We start from the raw sequence: 26,873 nt of genomic DNA on the forward strand, positions 1-26,873 counted from the left end.
ATGTACCTCTGCTTGGTGGGCTTAGTTTAAGAAAGATGCTTTGCAAGGCAGGCGATAGTGGCGAATGCCTTTAATCTCAGCACTTGGGAGGCAGAGCCTGGCTGATCTCTGTGAGTTCAAGGCCAACCTGGTCTACAGAGTGAGTTCTAGGACAGCCAGTGCTGTTACACAGAGAAACCCTGTCTCAACGCCCCCACACTAAAGAAAGTTGCTTTGCTAAAGTAATTTTAACATACATACTTATTTCATTGTGTAAGTATGCATGCACCACAGCACATGTGTAGAGATCAGAGAACAAGTTCTAATTGGTTCTCCCCTTTTACCATAGATTCCTGGGATTAAACTCAGGTTATTAGCACTAAAGTAACTTTTTGGTTTTATTGTATTTTTGCTGCTGCTGCTGCTGCTGCTGCTACAGACTCCTCCACCACAAATACTTGGTGAAGCAAGGTTTCTCACTAAAGTAGACCAGATTTGGCCTTGAACTCACAGAGACCCACCTGCCTCTGCTCCCAGGTGCTAAGAATAAAGGCATGTTCTATACCATGCCCAGCTGTTTTTCTTTGTTTTTGTGGGGTTTTTTTGATACTGTTTTGGTAGGAATCTTAGGTCGGCCTCAAACTTATGAACTTACCTTCACCTCCTGAGTGCTGGGATAATAAGGATATGCCACCACACCTCTTTGTGGCTTTTTGTTCCTATATTTGAGGTTTAGGTCTTAACTATGTTGCCCAAGCTGGTCTTGGGCTTTCGGGCTCAGGAGATCCTCTTATTTTAATGTCCTAGGCAGCTGTAATTATAAACAAGACCTGCTAAACCCAACCTTAAATGCCAACTTGAGTATATTCACAAGATCTCATTTTGTCTTTTGTAGATGGTGTTATCTGAGAAGGTTAGTCAGCTGATGGAATGGACCAATAAAAGACCCGTAATAAGAATGAATGGAGATAAATTCCGTCGCCTTGTTAAAGCACCACCAAGAAATTACTCTGTTATTGTGATGTTCACTGCTCTCCAACTTCATAGACAGTGTGTCGTTTGCAAGTATGATCTTTCATCTCCACTTTGAAATTAAATAGGTTTTGGTTTTTAACTGTTTTTCTATCTCAGAAGAATCAAATTTGTACAATGGGTTTGTTAATAAATAGCGTATACCTTATTCATGGGTTATATAATAACAGACAATATTACTGTTTTTTAAGATTTATTTATGTATTTTATGTATGTATGTGTTCTGTATTCATTCATGCCAAAAGGGAATCAGATCCCATTACAGATAATTTTGAGCCACCATGTGGTTGCTAAGAATTCAGAACCTCTAGAAGAACAGCTGAACCATCTCTCCAGCCCCCAACACTACTCTTTTATAGTTAGTCTTGATTGTGCAATTGGTAGGGGAGGAAGAATAGAATATTGTAGCTATCATGAATTATGTAAAAATCAAAGAGCCATCATTTGGATTGATGATCAGTTTATACACTAGTTGTAGTGACATAATTTCTTTTTTTTTTTTGGTTTTTCGAGACAGCGTTTCTCTGTAGCTTTGGAGCCTGTCCTGGAACTAGCTCTTGCAGACCAGGCTAGCCTCGAACTCACAGAGATCCGCCTGCCTCTGCCTCCCCAGTGCTGGGATTAAAGGCATGTGCCACTACCACCCGGCTATGATATACTTTTTATTACATATTTGTACACGCATGTGTGAGTGAGTGCATTTGCGTGCACAGTGTTACATGTAGAGGCCAGAGAACAACTTTCAGAAGTCAATTTTGTCCTTCCATTAGGATCCTTCCACCATAGAATCTAGGGATAGAACACAAGTCAACAGGCTTGCATGGCAAGTACTTTCTTTCACCCACTGAATATCTCCTGGCCCCATGCTATAAATACTTTTAGGCTGAAGATGTAGCTCAGGATATCAGGATAGACACTTGCTTAGCATTAGAAAAAGTCTTGGGTTCAGTCCCCAGTACTCCAAAAGGAAGGGTTTATAAATGCTTTCAATTTCGCACTTTTTTCTTTTGGGATTTTATTTTGTATTTCTGATGTAGAGTTATAGTTTGTTATAGGGGATTTATTTATTTATTTGTGTGTACATGAATATTATGCAAGTATATAGAGGTCAGAAAACAGGTGTGGAAGTTGGTTGTCTCTCTCTAGCAGATGGGCCCCAGGAATTGAACTTAGACTGTAAGTCTCAGCAGCAAGCTCTTTTACCCTCTGAGCCAGCTCACCAGCCCTTAAAAGGGGATTCTTTTCAGCTGGGTCTCACTGTATATCCTTGACTGTCCTGAGACTTGATAATATGTAGGCTATGCTGGCCTTGAACTCACAGAGATCAACCTGCCTCTGCCTCCCAGATGCTAGGGTTAAATGTGTGTGCCACCATGCCCAACCTTATTTTTATTGCTTAAAGGTTTGATTTTTATTATGTGTATCTATGCAGAGGTATGTACGCATGAGTTCAGGTTCCCTCAGAGGCCAGAGGCATTTGATATTCCTGGAGCTGGAGTTGCAGGTGGTTGTGAACCACCTGACCTGGGTACTGAGAAGGAAAGTTAGGTTCTCTACAAGAGCAGTACATTTTCTTAATACCTGAGCCATCTTTCCAGCCACTTTTTAAAAAAGATTTTTACTTATTTATTATGTATACAGTATTCTCAGTACTCTGCCTGCAGGCATGCCTGAAGGCCAGAAGAGGGCACCAGATCTCATTACAGATGGTTGTGAGCCTCCATGTGGTTGCTGGGAATTGAACTCGGGACCTTTGGAAGAGCAGCCAGTGCTCTTAACTGCTGAGCCATCTCTCCAGCCCTTCAGCCACTTTTGTTCCTTTCTTAATTATGTATAGGTGGAGAGGAGGTGGGACTTAAATGAAATAGTGTAAAACTCTCTTTCAAGGGCTGGTGAGTTGGCATGTGAATGTAGATACCTATAGAGGCTAACATGATCCATTACAGATGCTTGTAATCTGCCTGATGTGAGTTCTTACAACCAAACTCAGATTCTCTGCAAGAGCAGTGTAAGCTCTTAACAGCCGCGGCAACTCTCCAACCCCTTATGCAATTAAAAACAGTTGTACGCGGCTGAGTGTTTTGCCTGCATATATGTCTGTGTGCCACTTGAGTGAAGGGTCCACAGGTCAGAAGAGGGTGTCAAGTCTCCTGGAATTGAAGTTAAAAGGCAGTTGTGAGCCTTCACGTAGGTGCTGGGAATTGAACAAACAATACTCTTAACTACTGAGCCATCACTCCAGCCTTGTCCTTAGGAAATGTTTGAACCAGTTCATTGCCTAGAAATGGAGGAAGAGGTGGAAGGGGAACTGGAAGTATGAGAGAAATCATTTCCAGAGTGGAGCCTTCTAGCTATGTGTGTCTGAGGAGCTACAAATGTTTTGCTGAGGCATTAGTGTGCCACTGGACCATAGGCTAGTTGACACAGTCTCTATGCCATCTATCATAACAACTACCTCTCCCCCTCCAAATAGTTTTTCATCAGGAATATGGTAGTCAATGCCAGGCTTGAATATTTATGCTGTAAATTTGTTCATTATGGTCCCACAATTGGTATGAATCCTTTGATTTCATCTCTAGACACTAAAAAGATTTGCTTATGTTCATGTTTGGGATACTGAGCAAAATTTACAAAATGTGGATTGAGAATAGATTAGTGCATGTCAGAATGAAATAGACTCTAGGTTTAATCTCCAGCACTAAAATACATACAGAATAGAAGAGGATGGTATTAAAAAGTTTATCACAGATGAAAAAAAATGTTTTCTAACTGGGTGGTTAGTCCCTTAGTCCCAGCACTTGGGAGGCAGAGGCAGGTGGGTCCAGGCCATCCTTGTTTACAAAGTGATTTCCAGGACAGCCAGATCTGTTACACAGAGAAACCCTGTCTCAAAAAACAAAAAAAAAAGTTTTCTAGAAGAATAAGAGTTAAAAAATAAAACAGAGGGGGCTGGAGAGATGGCTCAGTGGTTAAGAGCATTGTCTGCTCTTCCAAAGGTCCTGAGTTCAATTCCCAGCAACCACATGGTGGCTCACAACCATCTGTAATAAGGTCTGGTGCCCTCTTCTGGCCTGCAGGCATACACACAGACAGGATATTGTATACATAATAAATAAATAAATATTAAAAATAAAAATAAAACAGAAATACTAGAACCCCCAAACTTTCTTTGATAAATAAGTATGTTTATGCATTTGTTACTTAGATTTAACCCCAAAGGATTGAAAAAAAGTAAGATAAAGACATATACATATGGGAAAAACATGTAAATAAACAGACCTTTAGAATGAAAACAAGCTGGGCAGTAGTGACACATACCTTTAATCCCAGCTCTTGGGAGGCAGAGAGAGACAGATCTCCATGAGTTTGAGGCCAACCTGGTCTATCAAGTGAGTTCCAGGAGTGGCTCCAAAGCTATAGAGAAACCGTGTCTCAAAAAAACCAAAAGGAAAAAAGAGACAAAAATAAAATGAAAACATAAAAGAAAGGAAAATTCAAGGATAACTGAAGGTTTGTTCATCTCACGTCCCTAGATTTTTCTTGTCATTTATTGTAATAATTCATCTGATTGTATTTTTACTTATCAAATAGCATCTGTGCTTCAGAGTATGTGTGAGGGTTTGTATATGTGTTCATATGTGTGCGGGTACATGTGTGTGCCTGGGTGTAGAGGCCTGAGTATTTGGTGTCATCTTCAGAAATGTTGTCTATCTCCTTTGAAGCAGGGTCTCTCCTTTGCCTGGAGCACACAGCCAGCCCAAGCGATCTACTTGTCTCTGCTTCCCAAGTGCTGTAATTAGGAGGACATCACCATTCTTGCTTTTTAAACATGACTTCTGGGAGATGAACTAATGTCCTCATGCTTTCAAGGCAAACACTTTACTGACTGAGTCATCTTCTCAGCCTCCATATTTTATTTAATTTTTAAAAATTTGAGACAGGATCTCACTGTGTAGCCCTGGCTGTCCTGAAACTTGCTATAACAGCAGGCAGAGTTTTAACTTTGACTATCTTTGCCTTCTGAGCATTGGTATTACAGGCCTGTGCCATTGTGTCTGTCTGGTTACATACTTTTGATTTTTAAGGTAGGCTGTTAGATCTTTTTTGCCTGATGATTTAGGATCTCAAAATTGTGAGAGTTTGGGGTATAGATCAGTGTTAGATTCCTACCTAGAATGAGTGGGACCCTGGGTTCAATCCCCAGCTCCAAACCCAAAAATTGTTGTATGCCTATACTCCTTCCTACGAGGAGTCTGAAACAGAAGGAGCATTTGAGACCAGTATTGTGGTATGGGTTGAGCAACATAACAAGACCCTGTCTTAAAAACAAGAGTGGAAGCAGCACACTCGCTGGAGACCAGCTGTTAGAGCCCATTATTGCTCTTGCAGAGTACCCAGCTCAGTTCTAGGAACCCATGTTGAGCAGCTGACAACCTCCCATAACTCCAGCTCCAGATCAGTGGATCTGGTGCCTATGGCCTCAGTGGGCACTGGCACTCATGTGCACACATCCTCACACACACACGTACATAGAAATAAATCCTTTAGTTCCAGGACATCCAGGGCTACACAAAGAAACTTTGTCTTAGGGGAAAAAAACACCAAAGGAGGGAAAGCCTCCATAGTTTATAGAGGATGTTAGCTGCATTTCTTTGTTTTGTGACTACCAAAGATGTTTTGGAGCCTGGCTGTGGTGGCACATACATTTAATCTGGAAGCAGAGGCAGGCAGATCTCTGTAAATTAAGGCCAGCCTGGTCTACAGAGTGAGTTACAGAATAGCCAGGGCTACCTAGTGAGACCCCCATCTCAAAAAAATTTTTTAAAATTGTTTAGGGTGGCTGGAGAGATGGCTCAGTGGTTAAGAGCACTGACTGTTCTTCCACAGAACTTGGGTTCAATTCTCAGCACCCACATAGCAGCACACAGCGGTCTGTAACTCCAGTTCCAAGGGATCCAACACTCTCACACAGAATATATACAAGCAAAACACCAGTGCCCATTAAATAAATAAATGACTCTTAAAAAAAAGAAAAATTGTTTTGGGATTCAAAAATAAACAGTATAAAAGTATAAAGCATGAAATGGAGTCATGTAATTACTAATTTCTGGTGAGATTTCCAACACTTAGATGTAAGGCTTCTTTTATACTTAAACAAGGTGTGTTCTAACCTTATCAACTATACCTGAATTATGTACCAATAACTTTTTTTTTCGAGACAGAGTTTCTCTGTGTAATAACCCTGGCTGTCCTGGAACTTAATCTGTAGATCAGGCCAGCCTCAAACTCAGATCCACCTGCGTCTAAAAACATGTGCTGCCACCACCACCCAGCTTGCCAATAATTTTTAATTTTTCATTTACCAAAAATTGCTATTATGCTAGATAGTGGTGGCACATGCCTTTAATCCCAGGTCTCAGGAAGCAGAGGCAGGTGAATGTCTGAGTTCAAGTCCAGCCTTGTTTACAGAGTGAGTTCCAGGATAGCCAGATACACAGCGAAACCCTGTCTCCAAAAAAAAAAAAAAAACAAAACAAAAAAACCCAGCAACAAATTGCTATTACTTAATTAGGTTTTGTTTTACTGCTGATAAACTGGGTTGATTTTTAAATTGTTTCATATATTTTTTGCTTTATTCCTCACCAATCTGATTTCATTCAGGCAAGCTGATGAAGAGTTCCAGATTCTGGCAAACTCTTGGCGGTACTCCAGTGCATTTACCAACAGAATATTTTTTGCCATGGTGGATTTTGATGAAGGTTCTGATGTATTTCAAATGGTAAGATGTTTGATTTTTTTTTTCTTGTATACAGGAATAAAGCATGGATAAAGCAAAATACAATTTTGGTGATTACAAGAAGTTAAATAGTGGGGCTGGAGGTATGTCTACTTGGTTAAGATCACTCATTCCTCTTGCAGAGGACTTGGGTTTGGTACCCAGCACCCACATGATAGTTCAAAATCATCCATAACTCCACTTCCAAGGAATCTGATGCCTTCTTCTAGTCTTCGCGGGCAGCAGGCATGCATATAGTACACATACATACATGCAAGCAAAACACTCATACACATAAATAAATCTAAAAATATTAAGAAGTTAAATAGGAATACTTTAATGCAAAAGCTAGAGTAGCTAGTGAATTAAAAGCAAAATGGTACAAACTTCCAATCCTTTCTCCTCCATCTCCCAAGTATTCAGTCTATAAGTGTTCATCATCCTACCTGACAACTTATACATATACACACTCAAACACACAAATGTGTGTGCATGTATGTGTAAAGCAGAGGAATTTGTTCAATGTGGGAAGAACAGATGGCCAGCGGCACCTTCTGTTGGTACTAGTTTAAACAGAACTGGGCAGTGGGGAAGAGGTATGTGTAATTAACTAAACAGCCAGGTGAAGGTGTCATCTGATCATTTTCTCAGTTCTGGTTCATCAAGATGGTCAATCCAAAGTCAACATAGCTTGGGATCAATCTGGTTCCCCCAACATCATCTCTGCTCCAGAATGCAGCCTTGTCTTCCAGATGATTGCCTAATTTGGCAGAACGTTGTTCTTGTCCTTCAAGGATTTGTTTTTCTGGGACTTATACAATTTTTTTTGTAAATATATAAAGAACAAGCCAGGCACTTGTGCCTATACTCCTAGCAGTTGGGAGGTGCCTATTCTGGAATTTGCTGTGCAGACTTGACTGACCTCCAACTCATAAATATATCTACCTGCCTCTGCCTCTCCAGTGCTGGGGTTACAGATGTGTGACCCCATGTCTGGTGTTTTATTTCAAGACAGGGTCTTGCCAAGTTGTCCAAGCTTGTCTTGAACTCAGAGTATTGCTCTAATAGTCCTTTAACCTGAACTCTTCCCGTTTTAGTATCATGAGGTTGTAACAGCTATATAAAATAAGTTTAAGTGTCATGATTGTATACTTAATTTTTTAAGAATCTCTGAGCAACCTTAAATAACTGGTATGGGAAATTTCCTATTCAAGTTGAAAAAAATTGTATGTTACCTAGAAATTTCTATTTGGATAATAAAGTGTAATTGTTACAGTCAGGGGTAGCCTTGCATTTGAAAGCTTACTCCACAACGCTCCTTAGATAATCATGATCTTCATGTGTGTGAAAAGCCTAAATTTCTCCCAGGCATGGTGGTACATTCTTTTAATCCTAGCACTCAGCAAGCAGAGACAGGAGGATTGTTGCAAGTTCAAGGCCAGCATGGTTGACACAGCAAAACCCTGTCTTAAAAAAAATGTTTAATTTTAAAAAATATTTGCCATTAAGATTATTTTCTTGGTAATTTATGTTTCCATGGACTATTTTTGATTCAGCTAAACATGAATTCTGCTCCAACTTTCATCAACTTTCCTCCAAAAGGAAAACCCAAAAGGGCTGATACATACGAGTTACAGGTGCGAGGGTTTTCAGCTGAGCAGATTGCCCGCTGGATCGCAGACAGAACTGATGTCAATGTAAGTTTCCCTACTTTACAAAAAGTCTTTTTTTCACTGTCTTTGAATCTGAACTGGGAGTCATAGCTGGTCTTGTCTTCATGTCACTGAGATGGAATCATTTGGTGGATCTTTCATAAGTAGGATTTAACAGGATCATCTTGATAAAGAGTAAAATTATAAAATACCTTGTCTTAGCCTGTTGAGTTCAGAATAGAAACTATTTTCCTGACCATAAGTGTGTGTACTTGGCAAAATTTCTTAATCTAAGGGGTATTGTGTTTGAACTGAAATAATACTGTGCCTATTACATATTGTTTCTAGGGTATAGTTTTGACTGATTGGAGTAATATGGATAAAAATATTTTTCCTGAAAATACATTTTTGACTGCTTTCATTTCATTATTATTAATTAGAAAATAAATTTTATATCTTAGAATATTTTTCCTCTCTCTTTTCCATTAGATTAGAGTAATTAGACCTCCAAATTATGCTGGACCCCTAATGTTGGGATTGCTTCTGGCTGTTATTGGTGGACTTGTATATCTGCGAAGAAGCAATATGGAATTCCTCTTTAATAAAACTGGATGGGCTTTTGCAGCTTTGGTAAGTGAATTGAAAGAGAAAAGTTGATTGAAAAAGAACTTAATCTATTTTCTTTAGTTTTTTTCTTTTTTTTCTTTATTGTGCTTGTGTATAGGCCACAGATTGCTATTGGGTGTCTTCCTCATTCACTTCTTCAGCTTATTTTAAGAAATGGGTCTCTCAGAATCAGGAATTTACTAATGTTCCCTAGAGAGCCTCCTGTCTCCATATCTTTAGTGCTGATATTACAAGCACATACGACTGCACCCAGAATTTTTTCTTGGGGTTCTGTTAGCTGTTATCTGTGTGAAAAATACTTTTTTGGTGTGTGATATGTGTGTGTGTGTGTGTGTGTGTGTGTGTGTGTGTGTGTGTATGTACGTGTACTTGTACGTGCATACAACTGCACATATATAGGCCAGAGTCATTCTCTATTGTTCTCTACCTTTTCACCCATTCCCAAGACAGGGTTTCTCTGTGTAACAGCCCTGGATGTCCTGGAACTCACTCTGTAGACCAGGCTGGCCTTGAGCTCAGAGATCCACCTGCCTCTGCTTCCTCAGTGCTGGGTTCAAAGGCATGTACCACCATAGCCAACTCCACTTTTTCTTCGACAGGATCTAGCACTGAGCCTGAAGCTCCCCATTTGGGCTAGAGTAGCTGGCCAACAAGCTCTTGGGCTCTGCCTGTCTCTGTTCCTCAACACAAGTCCTCTAGGATGTCCAGCCATGCTGGGGATTTAGACTCGGGTGCTCTTGTTTGCACAGGTGCGCTCTTACCCGCTGAGCCATCTACTCAGCCCCATTTTTGTTGTGGTGAGTGGAGTGTGCATGTCGGTGCTTGTTTGTGGAGACATGAGTGTGTGCTCATTTGTGTGGAGGCCAGCGGTGAATTCAGGTGTTCTTCCTTAGGCTCAGTCTACCTTGGGATTTGTTGTTGTTTTGGGGAGGTGTCTCACTGATTAGAGCAAGGTTGGCTGGAGGACAGAAGAGGGCACTGGATCCCTGGAGTTATAGGAATTTGTGAACTACCTAATAGAGGTTCTGGGAATCAAACTCCACTATTTTACAAGAGAAGCAAATGTCTAGCCAGTGCCCTCAGCTCTTTTATTTGGATTCTGGGAACTGAATTCAGGTCACTGTTTTGGTTGAAAGCTTCTAAGCAAGGCAACTTCTAAAAGACAGCCTTTCACTGAGCTAGAGTTCATGATGGTGGAGTGAAGGAACAGCTGAGAGCCCACATGTCATCCACAGTCAGAAGGCAGAGAGGACACTGGGAACAGCACAATCCTTTTGAAACCTTAAAACTCACCCCCAGTGACACACCTCCAAAAAAGTCACATCTCCAAATCCTTTCCTGTAGCGCCCGCCTATACTACGTGACAGTACGATACTACTCCTGTATTGCGGCGCCTGCACTACAGGGCCATTCGTGGCAAGGGGCTGGAGATTGAAACAGACAAAGACACACAGACAGCACAGACAGAGACACACACCTCTAGTCACTGGTAAAGAAGCCCTTTAATGAATAGTACCATGGAGGCTTATATACCCAACATAGCCAGGTGGGCCAGCAGGTAAAAACCTCATCTCCTGATCCTCAATCAAGAACAAGGCAAAACGTGTGCTCAGGAAGCAGAGCTGGACACAGCTTTCAGTAGCACAAATCAGAAAGCCAAATAAAGGTCACTAGCAGGGGAGAGCAACTGGAGGCCAGGACTCCAAATGGTCCCACCCAACACTTTCCAAACAGTTCTGCCAACTGGATACCAACCATTCAGACTTAAGAATTTATGGATCTGTTTTAGTCAGTGTTCTATTGCTGTGAAGAGATACCATGACCACAACAACTCTTACAAAGAAAAACATTTAATTGGCACTAGCTTACAGTTCAGAGGTTCAGTCCATTATCAACATGGTGGGAAGCATCGTGGTATGCAGGCAGACATGGTGCTAGCGAAGGAGCTGAGAGTTCGACATCTGAATCTTCAGGCAGAAAGAAGAGAGAGAGGGAGAACACCACTAGGCCTGACTCAGGGAATATGGCCATATCATTTAGTACATATAGTACAAATTCAGTAGATCCCATATTCATTCATCACCCTCCATCATGTGGGTCCTGGAGATCAAATACGTTGTCAAGCTTTTGTGGCAAATACTTTTATATGCCAAGCCATCTTTCTGGTCCTAAGATTTTTCTATATTTTTATTTCCTGTCTTAATGAGGGAAAGAAAACCACTTTATCTTATTAGGATTTCCAAAATTTCAAGCAACTGATTCTGTTTATAGTTCTTTTTTATATTTTATGTTTAGCGTGTGTGTATGTGTTGGGGGTTATGTGAATAAGTGCAGGTATGCATAGAGGTCAGACGGAGCTATTTGATTCCTTAGAAGCTGGAGTTACGGGAAGTTATAAGCCACCCATCATGGGTCCTGGGAACCAAACTCAGATCCTCTGCAAGAACAGTATGTGTATCCATATTCACTGAGCCATCTTGCTATTCCTAGTTACAGTTCTTTTGAAAATGTTTTCGAATCTATTTTCTTTTCTTTCTTTTTTTTTTTGAGACAGGTTTTCTCTGTGGCTTTGGAGCCTGTCTTGCAATTAGCTCTTGTAGACCAGGTTGGCCTCGAACTCTGCCTGCCTCTGCCTCCCAAGTGCTGGGATTAAAGGTGTGTGCCACCACCACCCAGCTTCGAATGTATTTTCAATATTGAATTTTGAAACTTCTCTGTTTACAGTTTAAAATTCCTTCAGAAATGATGTTGAATTGTGATCCTTGTGACAAAATATAAACCTTAATAAAGAAATCATTTTTTCAAAAAAAAAACATCCTGTGTTTCCTGAATGGATAAGCATTTTTATGTACCTGCTTAACTAATCAGTATGGGCTAGCTGGACCATGAGTATTTCAATATTTTTGTTTCCTAGTGTTTTGTACTTGCTATGACATCTGGTCAAATGTGGAACCATATAAGAGGACCACCATATGCTCATAAGAATCCCCATACAGGACATGTGGTAAGTTAGTCATTTCTTTGCATTGTATACCAAAGTTGATGTAATCTGATTACCCTGTGAAGCCAGTGCCAGCATATACAGGAACTAGATATAGTTTTGCCTCTTTCATCCCTGTTAAGGAGCTTCAGGTACAATTAGAGCATGTGGTCTTCCAAAGTGGGATGTTCTTTATTTCATTTCTTGAGTTCTTTTGACTAGGATGACTAAGAAAATCATTCTCAAACTAAATATAAGAATTAATCAACTATTTGAGCATCTGTTATTTCTAGTACTGTGCTAGGTACTATCAGACATGGTGATTAATTGGAAAATTGTGGTTCCTATTGTCATGTCTGCGTTGTTTTTTACCTCATAGTTTTGTACTCTGAAATATTATTTTTCTCATACACTTTTGTTAAATAGATGGTATAACTACAAAGAAAGAAGAAGTAAATAAATAATATAGAAATAGCTTTTAGTAGACTAACAAAGTATGGTACATATTTACATACAGCAAGTTAATTGATAATTTCATAAAGTTTAACATACTTTATTTTAGGGTTAGGATGCTACAATTCAATGTATAATTTAAAGATTCCATTTTGTCTTCCTCTCCCAGAACTATATCCATGGAAGCAGCCAGGCCCAGTTTGTAGCTGAAACCCACATTGTTCTTCTGTTCAGTATCCTTTTACAATAAGTCTTTTATTGTTCCATTTTAATTTGATTATTTTCTTACAATCTTATGTTCTCTATACAGATTTGGTTGGAGCTGCTGTCCTAATGTAGGCAATAATACCTTTTGGGAATTGTATTGCTTGTGTCTTCCTTCTTGACCCAATAACTTATAGACTAATGAGAAGCAAACCTTTAGTCAGGCAAAGCCAGGTTGATTAGCTCATTGCTGTATGGATTTAGAAGAAAAATGAGGTTTAGGTGAGACTTAAAATGAAACATTAAGAGCTGGAGTGATGGCTCAGCAGTTAAGAGCACTGGCTGCTCTTCCAAGGTCCTGAGTTCAATTCCCAGCAACCACATGGTGGCTCACAACCATCTGTAATGAGATCTGGTGCCCTCTTCTGGCCTGCAGGCATACATGCATACAGAACACTGTATACACAATAAATAAGTCTTAAAAAACAATGAAACATTAAGCTGAGTGTGGTGTCACACACCTTTAATCCCAGCACTCATGAGGCAGAGGCAGGCCAATTTCTGGTTTACAGAGCAAATTCAAGGACAGCCAGAGCTATTACACAGAGAAACTTTGTCTCAAAGAAAACAAACAGATAGATAAATTAACAAATGTAAAATGAAATGTCATTTTAATACACTGAAAGCATAATTGGGGCTGAGATATACCTCATTGGTATAACACTTACCTACCATGCACAAGACCCTGATTTCTAGTGTCCTTCAGAGAAAACCTAGATAGAAGAGCCACAGTAAGTAAAAGGAAAAATGCTGGCTGAATAGATTAAATAAGAAAACAAAACAAAAAATAGCATTGGGCTGGAATGAAGGCTCAAGCAGGGTACCTACTTGCCCACCCTGACAACTCAAGTTGGATCTCCAGGACCAATGTGGTTGAAGGAAAGAACCAATTTCTGCCAGTTGTCTTCTAACCTCTACACATCTGCTGTGACCTAGGTGCAAACAGGTACACTGTGTCACACACACACAGAGATTCATTAATTAAAAACATGGAAAATGAACAGTCATTCCTAACAGGAGGCTGTTTGAGAGCACAAGATAGTAATGAAGAGACGAATGTAGTCAGTTACAGAGCTTCATTAGAACACCTGACTCTTACCACTTAATTAGAGCCACATGCAGTAGCAAGAAGTGTGCATTATGTGCGTAATTAGGAGTGTGTGACCGTTCCTAGTACTCACAAAAGTACAGGTGATGTTCTCTTTTCTGCTAGAATATAGGCACTGATCCGCTCATTTTGTTATTCAACATATGATGTGCGTTTTGTTTACAGTAGTATTTCCATTCTGAATTATATAACTACTGTTATTAAAATGAATAAGGTCATGCCACATGAGGGATTTTCCTTTTTCATTAGAATAAGACAAAATTGGGTAGCTGAGTCATAATTAGCACTCTAAATGTTAATTGTTGAAAATCTGAAGTTTTTGAGATTATTTTCTATTAAAAGTGAGTTGCTATTGTCTTAAATGGTGTGTATTTCAAGTATGCCCTTTTCAGGGGTATTAAAATGCTAACAGTGACTACTTAGTATTTTGTAGTGTGTATGAAATTGGAAAACTGCTGTGATCAGGCAGTTTGTTTTAAGGTATGATATCCAAAAAGCTGATTTTATCTATAGGTGGAATTTTTTGTGTTTTTGTTGTTGTTGTTGTTGTTGTCGCTGTTTTTGTTTTGTTTGCTTTTTTGAGACAGGATTTTTCTGTGTGGCCTGGCTGTCCTGGAACTTGCTCTGTAGACCAGGCTGGCCTCGGTCTCACATAGATCTGTGTCCCTCTGCCTCGCAAGTGCTGAAATTAAAGGCATGTGTATAGGTGGGATTTTTTTAAAATTACATTTGGCTTTACAAAACTGAAGTATTTTCAACTCTAATTCTTTTGGGGGAACCAGTTTGGGGTGCTGATTTGTTTTGTTTCTTTGAGACAGGGTCTCACTCTAGCGCTGGATGGCCTGTATTATATAAACCAACTGACTTTGAACTCACAGAGATGTGCATGCCTTTGCCTCCCAAATGCTGGGATTAAATGTACCACCTTACCAGGTGCATGGGGCCAGGGTTTGTTTTATGTATGTATGTATGTATGTATGTATGTATGTATGTATTTATTTATTTATTTATTTTAAGACAAGAGTCTCATATAGCCCAGGCTGGCCTTGCTTTACCAAATGCCTGGTTCAACCTTCTTTATAGTAATTAACACTGTGCAATATAAGAGTGTTTTGGTTACTGTTTTAAAGTAAAAAATTGAAGGTTTATAAATTCATATGAAAAACTGGGAATAGGAAAGTGGTATGTCTTTTGTGGCTACATTAATTTCTCCTTAAACAATTTTTCTAAGATGGCGGGGTTACTTTAGGCATGGTGCTTTTATGTGAAGCTGCTACCTCTGACATGGATATTGGGAAGCGAAGGAGTAAGTCACATGTCACGATGTTCCAATTCTGTCTTTAATACAGAAAAAAAAACCTCTAGTTAATTTTCCCTTTATAATCTATTTCTTTACACTTTTTTATTTGATTGTTTTTGTTTATTTTGAGATAACTCTGTTATGTGGCCAAAATGACCTTGAACTTCCAGTCCTCTTGCCTCAGCCTCCTCCATGTTCATCATTTCACTCATAAGAACATCTTGTAGCCAGGCAGTGGTGGCGCACACCTTTAATCCTGGCACTTGGGTGGCCGAGGCAGGTAGATCTCTGTGAGTTTGAGGCCAGCATGGTCTACAGACCAATTTCCAGGACAGCCAGGACTACACAGAGAAACCCTGTCTCATAAAACCAATACTAAAATAAAACCAAATAAAAGACCACAAGAACATTTGGGGTTTTTTTATTTTTTATTTATTTATTTTTATAGACAGGGTCTCATATAGCCTAGATCAGTTTCAAACTGACTGACCTTGAATTTTTGATCCTCTTGTCTCCACCTTTCAAGTATTAGGATTTACCAACTGAGCCACTTACCCAGCCCCATCTGTAAAACACATTTTAAAAACTGTATATGTAGGAACCAGACTTTGATGCTACTGGCCCATAATTCCATACATTCAGGAGGGTGAGGTAGAAGGATCACAAGTTCAAGGCCTAACTGGTCTATAAAATGAGATGGAACCCAGGCTGCAACTTAGTAAGACCCTGTCTCAGAAAAGAAAAGAAAGAAAAAAGGGTACTGGGCATGTAACTAACTCTGTTGTAGAGTACTTGCCTAGCATATCATAGGCTCTAGATTCAATCTTCAATATGCCAAAACAAAACAACAGGAAAAAAACTGTGGGCAAGCCTGGGGATAGAGCTCTATGATGGAGTGATTGTCCTTCACAGACAAGGTCACCAATAGTACAAAAGTGTGTGTGTGTGTGTGTGTGTGTGTATGTCTTATACTCACTTTAAAAATTAAACACTTAGGAGGCAGAAGTAAAATTGATGCAAGTTTGAGGCCAGACTGATGAACATAGCAAGTTCCAGGCCAGACAGGGCTATATGTTGAAGACCTTTCCTTCAAACAAAATAAAAACCTGTAATTCTAAAACTTGGGATGTCAGGGCTAAGAAAATCACTAATGAGGTCTTGAACCCCAGGCTGCATCTTTGTTTTATGCTTTAGAACATTTGCATGTTGTTGAGTGTGGCAGCATAGTCTATAATCCCAGCGTGCCCGACTGAGAATTGCTGCCAATTCAGGCTTTCCTATGCTATGTAGTAAAACCCTGACTCATAAACAAAAAGTCTGTACAAGGTGACACACTCGCAATCCAAGCACTTGGGAGGTGGAAACAGAAAGAATAAGGAACTCAAGGTCATTCTTTGCTATATAGTGAGTTTGAGGTCACCTCAAATAACAAGACCCTCTATCAAACAGATACACATTGGAAGATGCCTACAATATAATTTCTTAAAATTATCATAGATAAAATTTATTTTCTGTAAAAAGATGAGTATATTAGATTTCTGATTTGACAGCTACTTTTGCCAAACATGGTGGTGCATACCTATAGTCCCAGCAATTAGGAGGCAGATGTGAGTTTGAGGCCAGTTTGGTCTACAAAGCAACTTCCAGGCCATTCACTGCTATATAGTAAGACCCTGTCTCAAAAAATATAAAAACAAACCCTGTTATAAGAAGAATAGATATTTATTAACCATTTAATATATAATTCATGTATGATATTTTAATTTTCTAGATATATTTTTTAAGTATTTTCATTTTTTTTATTATTTCCTCTGTGTGTGTGCATGCATGCATGTGAATGTGTGTGAACATGTCACAACATGGATGTTGAAGTCAAAGGACAACTTGTAGGAGTCCATTCTGTCTTCCTACTATGTGGATTTGGGGGCTCAAATTCAGATAGTCAGGCTTGGCAGCAAACACCTTTTCTTACTGAACCACCTTGTTGGCCCAATCATGATTTATTTTTAGTTTTTTTTACTTTTTAAATTTTGTTTTTTAATACATCCAACCCTGGTTTCCCTTCTCTCCATTCTTCCTGTTACCTCTGCCACCTCCTCTGTCCCCCAGATCCACTCTTCCTCTGTTTCCCTTCAGAAAAGAGCATGCCTCCCAAGAATATCCACCAAACACAACATAGCAAGATACCATAAGAATAGGCACAAAACCACATATCAAAGCTGGATGAGGCAACTCAGTAGGAGGAAAAGGGTCCCAAGAGCAGGTAAAAAAAAGTCAGAGACACTCCTACCCCCACTGTTAGGAGTCCCATCAAAACACCAAGTTAACAAACATATATGCAGAGGACCTAGTTCAGAATCATGCAGGCTCTATGATTGCCACCTCAGTCTCTGTGAGCCCCTATGATTCCTGTTTAGTTGAGTTTGTAGGCCATGTTCTCCCGGTGTCCTTGAACCCTCTCCTACATTTCTTCTTCCTCCTCTTCCTTGGGGTTTCCCAAGCTCAAAGGAGAGGAACCCAGTGGAGATCTCCAGTTTGGGCTCTCTCTCTGCCTAATGTTTAGCTGTGGGTCCCAGCATTTGCTCCCATCAGCTGTCAGTGGTAGCCTCTTTGATGATGATTGGGGTAAGCAGTGATAGATGAGTATATAAGGATATTGTTAGTAATCGTTTTATTAAGTTTTTTTCTAAAATAGGTCTCTGGGCTATCCTACCTCTAGTTCCTGGTCATCCAGGTATTGGGCATGGACTCCCTCTCAGGCTGTGGACCTCAGATTAGACAAGTCATTGGTTGGCCATTCCCACAAGTTCTGTACCTCCATTGCCCCAGTACATCTTACAAGCAAGATAGACAGACTATAGATAGAAGGTTTTGTGGCTGGCTTGTCCCAGTCCCACTTCTGAAAGCCTTGCCGCAGTTAAAGAAGATGGCCAGATCAGGCTCTGTACGCTCACTTACTACAGGTCCTCCCTGAGGTCATCTTCGTAGACTCCTGGAAGTTGCTACTGAACTCAGTTTCCACATTTCACGTGCAACCAGAATCCCTCCAATTTCAATCATCTCTCCTAGTACTCTTCCTCCATCACTACCACCCCCTCCACATCTGATTCCTCCAGTTCTCATCACCACCCACCCCCAGTCCACCCAATAAATCTATTTCCCCTTCCCAGGGATATCCATGCATCCCCCTTTAGAGCCCTCCTTATTATTTAACATTTCTGGGTCTGTGGATTATAGCCTGATTTTTATTTACTTAACAGCTAACACCCACTTATGAGTAAGTACATAGCATGTTTGCCTTTCTGGGTCTGGGTTGCCTCACTCAGGATGATTCTTTTTTTCTATTTTTTGTTCTTTTGAGCCAGGGTTTCTCTGTAGCTTTAGCTGTCCTGGAACTCGCTCTATAGACCAGACTGGCCTCAAACTCAAAGAGATTCTCCTAAGGTGTATGCTACTACCGCCCAGCTGATTTTTTTTCTATTCCTACTTTTTTTATTTTCCTTGCAAATTTTATGGTATTTTTTAACAGCTGATTAATACTCCATTTTGTAAATGTGCCACATCTAAGTCATCTATTCTTCAGTTGAGGGACATCTAAGTTTGTTTCCAGTTTCTGGCTATTATAAATAAAGCTGCTATGAACATAATTGAGCAGTTGTCCTTATGGTAGAATGGAATCCCCTTTGGGAATATGCGTAACAGTAGTATAGCTGGGTCTGGAAGTAGATCAATTCCCAATTTTGTAATAAACCACTATATTGATTTCCATAGTGGTTGTACAAATTTGCATTTCCACCAGCAATGGATGAGTGATCTTACTCCACATCCTCTCCAGCATAAGCTATCATTTGTGTTTGATCTTAGCCATTCTGACAGGTGTAAGATGGAATCTCAGAGTAGTTTTGAGGTGTATTTCCTTGATGACTACGGATTTTGAGTATTTGTTTCTTGACCATTTTGTTCCTCTATTGAGAATTCTCTGTTTACATCTGTACCCCATTGCTGTGGGATAACGCTCTTGTACTTGGTAAAAATTTGTCACTCGTATTTGTTTAATAAAACGCTGATTGGCTAGTTGCCAGGCAGGAAGTATAGGCAGGGCAGCCAGACTAAGAGAATTCTGGAAAGAGGAAAGGCAGAGTGAGTTGCCACCCAGATGCAGAAGAAGCAAGATGACAGTGCTGCACTGATTAAAGGTACCAAGCCACATGGCCAAACATAGACAAGAATTATGAATTAATTTAAGTTGTAAGAATTAGCCGGTTGTGGTGGTGCATGCTGGTAGGATTTGCTGAAGGAGGCATTGGCAGGAGGATCACGAGTTCAAGGCCAGCCTGGGCTACACAGTTTTTTTTAAAAAGAATTAGTTGATAACAAGCCTGAGCCAACCTTTTTTTATTATAGGCCAAACAGTCTATAATTAATGTAAGCCTCTGTGTATTTCTTTGGGATTGAATGGCTGTGGGACCAGGCAGGACACCCCATTTTAAAAATTGGATTATTTGCTTTATTGATACCTAATTTCTTTAGTTCTTTATATATTTTGGATATTAGCCCTCTATCTGATGTGGCATTGGAGAAAATCTTTTCCGATTCTATAGGCTGCTGATTTGGTCCAGTGATGGTGTCCTCTGCCTTACAAAAGCATTTTAGTATCATGAGGTTTTATTTGTTTGTTTGTTTGTTTTTTGTTTTTCGAGACAGGGTTTCTCTGTAGCTTTCCAGCCTGTCCTAGGACTAGCTTTTGTAGACCAGGCTGGCCTTGAACTCACAGAAATCCACCTGTCTCTGCCTCCGGAGTGCAGGGATTAAAGGTGTGCGCCACCACCGCCTGGTGAGATTCCATTGATTAACTGTTGATTTTAGTGTTTACAGTATTGGTATTCTATTCAGGAAGTTGTTTCCTGTGCCAATATGTTCAAGGCTATTCCCCACTTTCTCTTCTATCAGGATCAGTGTGTCTGGTTTTATGTTGAGGTCTTTTATCCACTTGGACTTGAGTTTTGTGCAGGGTGATAATCTATTTGCATTATTCTACATACAGACATCCAGTTTGACCAGCACCATTTGTTGAAGGTACTTTCTTTTTTCCATTGAATAATTTTTATCTTTTTATAAAAAGTCAGGTGTCTTGGCCTGGCACTGGTTGGCATACACCTTTAATCCCAGCACTCAGGAAGCAGAGGTAGGCAGATCTCTGTGAATTTGAGGTCAGTCTAGTCTACAGAGTGAGTTCCAGGACAGCTGTCTCGAAAAACAAACAAAAAAATGAGGTGTCCATAGGTGTGTGAATTTACATCAGGGTCTTCGATTACATTCCATTGATCCACCTGTCTGTTTTTATGCCAATACCATGCTGTTTTTTATTACTATAGCTATATAGTAGAGCTTGAAATCAGGGATAGTAATACCTCCAGCAGATACATAGACACACACAGGTGTGTAATTAAGTATTATAAAATAAATAAATCTTAAAAGCAAAGGGCCATGTGTGGTTGAGTAATTCAACACTCAGGAGATAGAGTATAGAGCCAGCAGTTCAAGGTCACCCTGGTCTACATGGGGAGTTCAGATGAAAGCATGCCTTTTCTATATAGCAAATTCTTAGCCAGCCATGACTGTGTAGTGAGACTACCTTTTTTGTTGTTTGTTTTGTTTTTTCAAGATAGGGTTTCTCTGCGTAGCCTTGGCTGTCCTGGAACTCACTCTCTTTAAAACAGACTGACCTCGAACTCGTAGAGATCCACCTGCCTCTGCACCACCACTGCCCAGCTAGTGAGACTATCTTTAAAAAAAAAGATGTCGGGCAATGGTGGGACATACCTTCAATCCCAGCACTCGGGAGGCAGAGGCAGGCGGATCTCTGTGAGTTCAAGGCCAGCCTGGTCTACAGAGTTAGTTCCAGGACAGACTCCAAAGCTACACAGAGAAACCCTATCTTGGAAAGAAAAATGTGCCTTACTTTCTTCCTGGTAACCCTCTTCCTCCTAGCCCTTGTCTTCAGAATCCATATTAAAATGATAAACCCTGTCTCTAAAAATGGGGCTTAAATCTTTTGGAAAGCTGTTTCCTAGTCAGTTTTGCTCTTTGGAAGTGTGCATCCTACACTGTGCTGGTGAATTATTAGGTGCAACCTGATGGTTTTACTCTCTTCTTTTCTCACAGTGATGTGTGTGGCTGGAATCGGACTTGTTGTGCTATTCTTCAGTTGGATGCTCTCTATCTTTCGATCAAAATACCATGGCTATCCATACAGGTATATTCTTATTTTACTTATACTTAAAATGATTAGTTAGTATTGCTTTATGATATTTTATTTTTCCATTTTGTTGTTTTGTTTTTTTCTTTTTCCTTTTTTTTATGAGACAGGGTCTCTCTGTGTAGCCCTAACTGTCCTGGAACTCACTCTGTAGACCAGACTGGCCTTGAACTCACTGAGATCCACCTGTCTCTGACTCCCAAGGGCTGGGATTAAAGGCGAGCATCACTACCGCCCAGCCTATAATATTTTATTGCTTAGCTTTTTATTCCCTCATTTTGAAAAGTCTCCTGGCTTCTACTTTTTTCTTTCTATTTTTGTTTTGTTTTTGCAACAGGATCTCATCTACCCCAGGCTAGCCTTTAACTCCTGATCCTTGTGTCTCTATCACCCAAGTTCTGGAATTACAGGCATATATTACCATACTCAGCCTTTTGGAGGGGTTCATTTTCTTTGAGTATGTGGCTTACGTATTGGTGGTATTTTTTGAGACAGGGTTCTACTATTTATCCCTCACTGACTTGTATCTCATTATGTAGACCACACTGCCTATGAATTTGGCAGCAGTGTTTCTGCATCTCAAGTGCCAGTACTAGGGGCATGTACCTCCCCTGGCCTGCCTGCTTTGTGTGGTCTTCTCTCTCTCTCTCTCTCTCTCTCTCTCTCTCTCTCTCTCTCTCTCTCTCTCTCTCTCTCTCTCCCTTTGTTTTTGAGACAGGGTCTCACTATATAAATGAGGCTAACCTCCAAATCACAGAAATTTGCCTGTCTTTGCCTCCCAGTGCTAGAAATAAAGGTGTGTATCACCATGCCCAGCTATCTGGTGATTTCTTTTGTGGGATTACAGGGAGTGTTGTTTGTGAGTTTTTTGTTTGTTTGTTCAAGACAGGACCTCTCTTTGTAGCTTTGGCTGTCCTGGAACTCACTTTGTAGACCAGGCTAGCCTCAAACTCACAGAGATTTACCTGCCTCTGCCTCCTGAGTGCTGGGATCAAAGGTGTGAGCCGCCACCACTACCCAGCTTTGTGAGTTATTTTTATTTTTTTCTTTGTGTGTATGAGAGAATATATATGCTACATAAAAGAACATCATTTTTCCTGGATTTGGGGTTACAAACCACTCTATGCGGTTACTAGAAACTGAACTCGGGTCCAGTAGAAGAGCAGCAAGGACTCTTAATCACTGAACCATCTCTCTGACCCCTTTGTTTTTTGTTTGTTTCATTGGTGTGTATCTGTGTGTTTTAAGAAGGAGCTGGATTTACAGGTGTTTCCCAACACCTCTGTCATGTCAGGTGGCTCACAGCCATGTGGAACTCAGTGCCCTAGCCTCAGAGGGCACTTGCACTCATGCCCACATACTTACATGCAGACACATACATTCACATAATTGAAATGAATAAAAGTAAGTCTTTAAAAAAATACAGAGATGGTCAAGGTCAGCCTGATCTACAAGAGCTAGTTCCAGAACAGGCTCCAAAGCCACAGAGAAACCCTGTCTCTAACAACCAAAAACCAAAACCAACCAAACAAAAAAACAAAAGGAAACAGCCACATAGTTTCAAATGTTCATAGAGATCCCTGTGGCTTAGGGGAGGAAATTGTTATATCATAGGTTTTTGATTTTTACCATTACAGGTAACTAAAATGGCAAATAGAATGTGTTGGTTTATAATCTGAGTATTGGTTAACATAAATTTTTATTTTTTAAAAGATTTATTTCTGTCTGTATGAGTGTTTTACCTGCATGTATATATGTGTGTGTAGCAAGTGCATGCCTGGTGCCCACAGAGGTCAGAATAGGGGTTTTGGGGCCCCTGAAACTGGAGTTACCAGCAGGTTGTGAGTTACCATGTGGGTGCTGGGAATTGAACCTGAGTCCTCTACCAAAAACTGTAAGTGCTCTTACCTGCTGAGCCATTACTCCAGCTTCTGTAATTTCCGTTTTAATACAACATCATCCTACGGTATACCACTGTGAATAGTGAGCCATATGGTATTATAGACCTGTACTCTAGCACTCGGAGACAGAGACAGGATCAGATCTGGTTTATCTTGGCCACATAATGAGTTTGAGGCCAACATGGACTATATGAGACACCGTCTCAAAAAAAGAAGACTACTGGATCTTTTAGTGTTTCTTTTTTTTTGTTTTTGATATTCAGGTCATGGTCCATATATTCAAGTCAACATACTATGTATTTGTAAGAAGTAAAACTTACTTTTCTATCAGAGTCTAATGTATTGTTATATTTTTTTTGTTTCAGCTTTCTGATGAGTTAAAGAGGATTCTAGAGACACATAGACTGTGATTATAATGGAAACTGAAAAATAAGACATGTGGTGTTTGAAGAATGCAACTCGTGTATTTTATATTACCTCTTTTTTGTCAAGTGATTTAAATAGTTAATCATTTAACCAAAGATGTGTAGTGCCTTAACAAGCAATTGTAAGATCATGAAGTATTTGGAATTATTCTCCTCTTAACCTTCCCTTCCCTGTGAACTTATGAAACATTTGATTTTTGTAGAATTAGGTACTTTATAAAATTTAAAACTACTACTTCTTTTTGCATAGAGCAAACGTCAAAACTACTTTAGTTAACTTTTTGTCATCTGATTTTATCTTATCCAAGGCTGGGGGTGGAAGGTTCTGAACAGGAATTTCCACCTCTGCCTGTTACAAACAACCACATCTGGAAGCCATCATTAGTTTTCCTTTGTGCAGATGGGTATGATTTACATCTTTCCTCTTGGACCAACGTATCACATGCACTATTTGAACTTCTGAAAATGGACTGTGTAGCCTTTGGAAAGATAAATCTGTCTTCTTCCTGTGTCTTTCCTGCCGAAATCAGAGCTACATATGCCTCTTTTATACATTAAGAAGTACCTCTAACTACAAAACTATGATTTTTGCATGAGTGTGCTCTAACTACCTTGTACATGGGAAGATTTCTGATTCATTCTGTTTCTAGTTTTATTTAAAGTGGCCCTTCTCTAATAATAATAATAATGTGTTGCCTAAAATCACTATAAGTTATAAATGGTCTCAGATGTTTGTGTATGTTAGTTAGACGTTGTCAATCTCATTTTTACCTAACAGAAAAATAAGCTGAGTTGTGTTCTTGGAAAGGACTATCTTAGAATGGAAAAAGAAAATCAAGAAATATTGATTGCTGCCTATGGATAGAAATGAAACATTTTGCCAGGCTTGTGGCAGACACAAGCTAAAATCTTTGTGAGTTTATGGCTAGCTTGGGCTACATAGTGAGACCCTGTGTCCAAAAAAGAAAGAAAAGCAAGAGAAAAAGGAAATGAAATGTAAATGTTTTCAAGCTGAGGCGGTAGCTCAGTGGTAGAGTGGCACTCTGGGTTCAATCCTCAATGCCACAGGAAAAATAGTTCTTGAGCCCTGTTCTGTGAATTCTTTTTATTTGTTTGTTTTTAAAGAATGTTCCTTGAAACCTGGTCTTTTGTTTTTTTAAATACATATTCCTTAAAACCTGGGCTAATTTTTAAGTAAGTAGTTTTTGAAGCCTGGTCTGGCTTTTGTTTTTATTTGTGTGTTTATTTTCTTAAAAAAAAATGTTTCTTGAAACCTGGTCCTTTTTGGTTGTTTTTGCCTTTTTGAGACATAGCTCTGGTTGGTCTTGAATTTCCCAAGTGCTGGGATTATAGGCATGTACCACCATTGACCCTAGTCTGCTTTCTGCTGTCATTTTAGCTTTTCTTTCCCCCATAAATAAGGGATACAAAGAATGGTGGTATGCATGTGTCTCTGCATGTGGCCGAAGCAGGAGCTCTGAAGTCCAAGAATTTGACACCTAGTCTGGCATCATATCAACACCTCATTTCAAAAATATGTCCATAATAAAATTGTGAAGGGATTTTATTTGAATTTTGTCTTTTTCTGTGATAATAGAAATAACCCTATAGGCTATCCAAATTTCCATGAGGAATATTTAAGTCATGGTTATAATATGTCTAACTCTGACCTCCACCAGAGTTATGAAGAGTAATTGGAAATGCCACTGTTATGAAAGTGTGGAGTTGGGATGTAGCTCAGTGGTAGAGAACTTGGCTAACCTGTGTTAGGCCCTGGGTTCAATTCCCAGCACCACAATAAGTGAAAAAATGTAAAGAATATTAGAAATATTACATTTAAAAGATACAGAGATGGATATGTGTTTGAGTTGTTGCAGTGCTTGCCTAACATGCAGGAAGCCCTGGGTTTGATCCACTACATCACATAAGCCAGATGTGGTGCATGCATGTAATTCCAATGCATTCAGGAGACAGATGGGAATATCAGAAGTTCAAGTTCATCCGTGGATGCATAATGTTTAAGGCCAACCTGAACTACAATGAGACAAAACAAAAGATACTGTGACTGTTTCGTGCTATTGTTCATGTACTAGCCTGTCCCTGTCTTATGAACAAAGGTTTGTGGAAAGATATCATTGGCCCTGAAGAAATGTTTATGTGGGGTTTTTGTTGTCGTTGTTACAAATTCAATGAATAAGAGGATGCAGTTGATCCCCTTATAAACTGAGTGATTCTGATTTCTTATCCACTATTTTTATACTCGTCTCTGCCAAATGGATTTAGGCTTTGATTTTTAGGAAACTTGTGAGACAAGGCCCTGACTTGTAAGGTTGAACTGGGCAGTACTCCTACTGTGTAACCTCTGTAGCTCCAGGTCATGTCCCGTGGTCAGTGTTCTGTTTCCTCTCTGTTTAAGAGCAACATTCTTCCGTGTGAAGAAAGGCGCATTTGGGCTAAAATCTGTGAAAACAGATTTTCTCTGCTTAAAATGGTGTTAATTTTGTGGAAAATTTAAATTTAGCTTTTTTCTGAAGTGCCTTAAGTAGATTCTTAATTTACTTTTCTAGTACTGGTTTAAATATAATTCATTATGAATTTTTAATATACTGTTCAAAAATGATACATTATTATGGCAAAGATAACCAAATGTCTGGCTTACTGCTTCCTACCAATAAACTTTTGCAATCTAAATTGAGGTATTTGATTCCCCATTGTATTCATTTCTTTTCTGCTACTGTTCTAGAGTACCCTGATTAGAGCTCCTTGAGTTCCAGGAGAATGTATTCTTGAGAAGACTGGCAGCTGGAGCTTCAAGCCCCCAGGCAGTCAGGAAGCAGAAGAAAAAGCAAGAAATAGAGCCAAGCTACATAACCTCAAAGCGTGTCCCCAATGATCTACCTTTTAATGGTTCCACAACCCCATGTAGCACAAATAATAAAAACCCAGAGATGGATACTAGGTTTCAAGCAGAAGATCAGAAAAGCAAAGCAGCCAAGCCACTAGAGAAATCTTACCTCTACCTCAGACCAAAATAGGAAACTCTGCCTCTACAAGTCCTCAGACAGACTGAAATGAGACCTGGCTCCTCCCTTCTTATAGTCCTCTCTAGTAATGGTA

General features: G+C 39.7%; 1 protein-coding gene across 1 annotated transcript in view; it reads left to right on the forward strand.

The window, feature by feature from the left end:
- Positions 1–26,451, forward strand: part of Magt1 (magnesium transporter 1) — a 42,280-nt gene extending 15,829 nt beyond the window's left edge. Inside the window, exons 2-10 of the mRNA XM_048417754.3 lie at positions 875–1,044; positions 6,673–6,790; positions 8,344–8,484; positions 8,929–9,069; positions 11,981–12,070; positions 12,669–12,732; positions 15,103–15,177; positions 21,337–21,427; positions 23,697–26,451. Coding sequence (XP_048273711.1) covers positions 875–1,044; positions 6,673–6,790; positions 8,344–8,484; positions 8,929–9,069; positions 11,981–12,070; positions 12,669–12,732; positions 15,103–15,177; positions 21,337–21,427; positions 23,697–23,712 — 906 coding nt within the window. The 3' untranslated portion in view covers positions 23,713–26,451. The remainder of the gene's footprint in view (positions 1–874; positions 1,045–6,672; positions 6,791–8,343; positions 8,485–8,928; positions 9,070–11,980; positions 12,071–12,668; positions 12,733–15,102; positions 15,178–21,336; positions 21,428–23,696) is intronic.
- The last annotated feature ends 422 nt before the right edge of the window (positions 26,452–26,873 follow it).

Source organism: Myodes glareolus, chromosome X, assembly GCF_982192425.1.
Source record: "Myodes glareolus chromosome X, mMyoGla1.1, whole genome shotgun sequence".
Taxonomy (NCBI): domain Eukaryota; kingdom Metazoa; phylum Chordata; class Mammalia; order Rodentia; family Cricetidae; genus Myodes; species Myodes glareolus.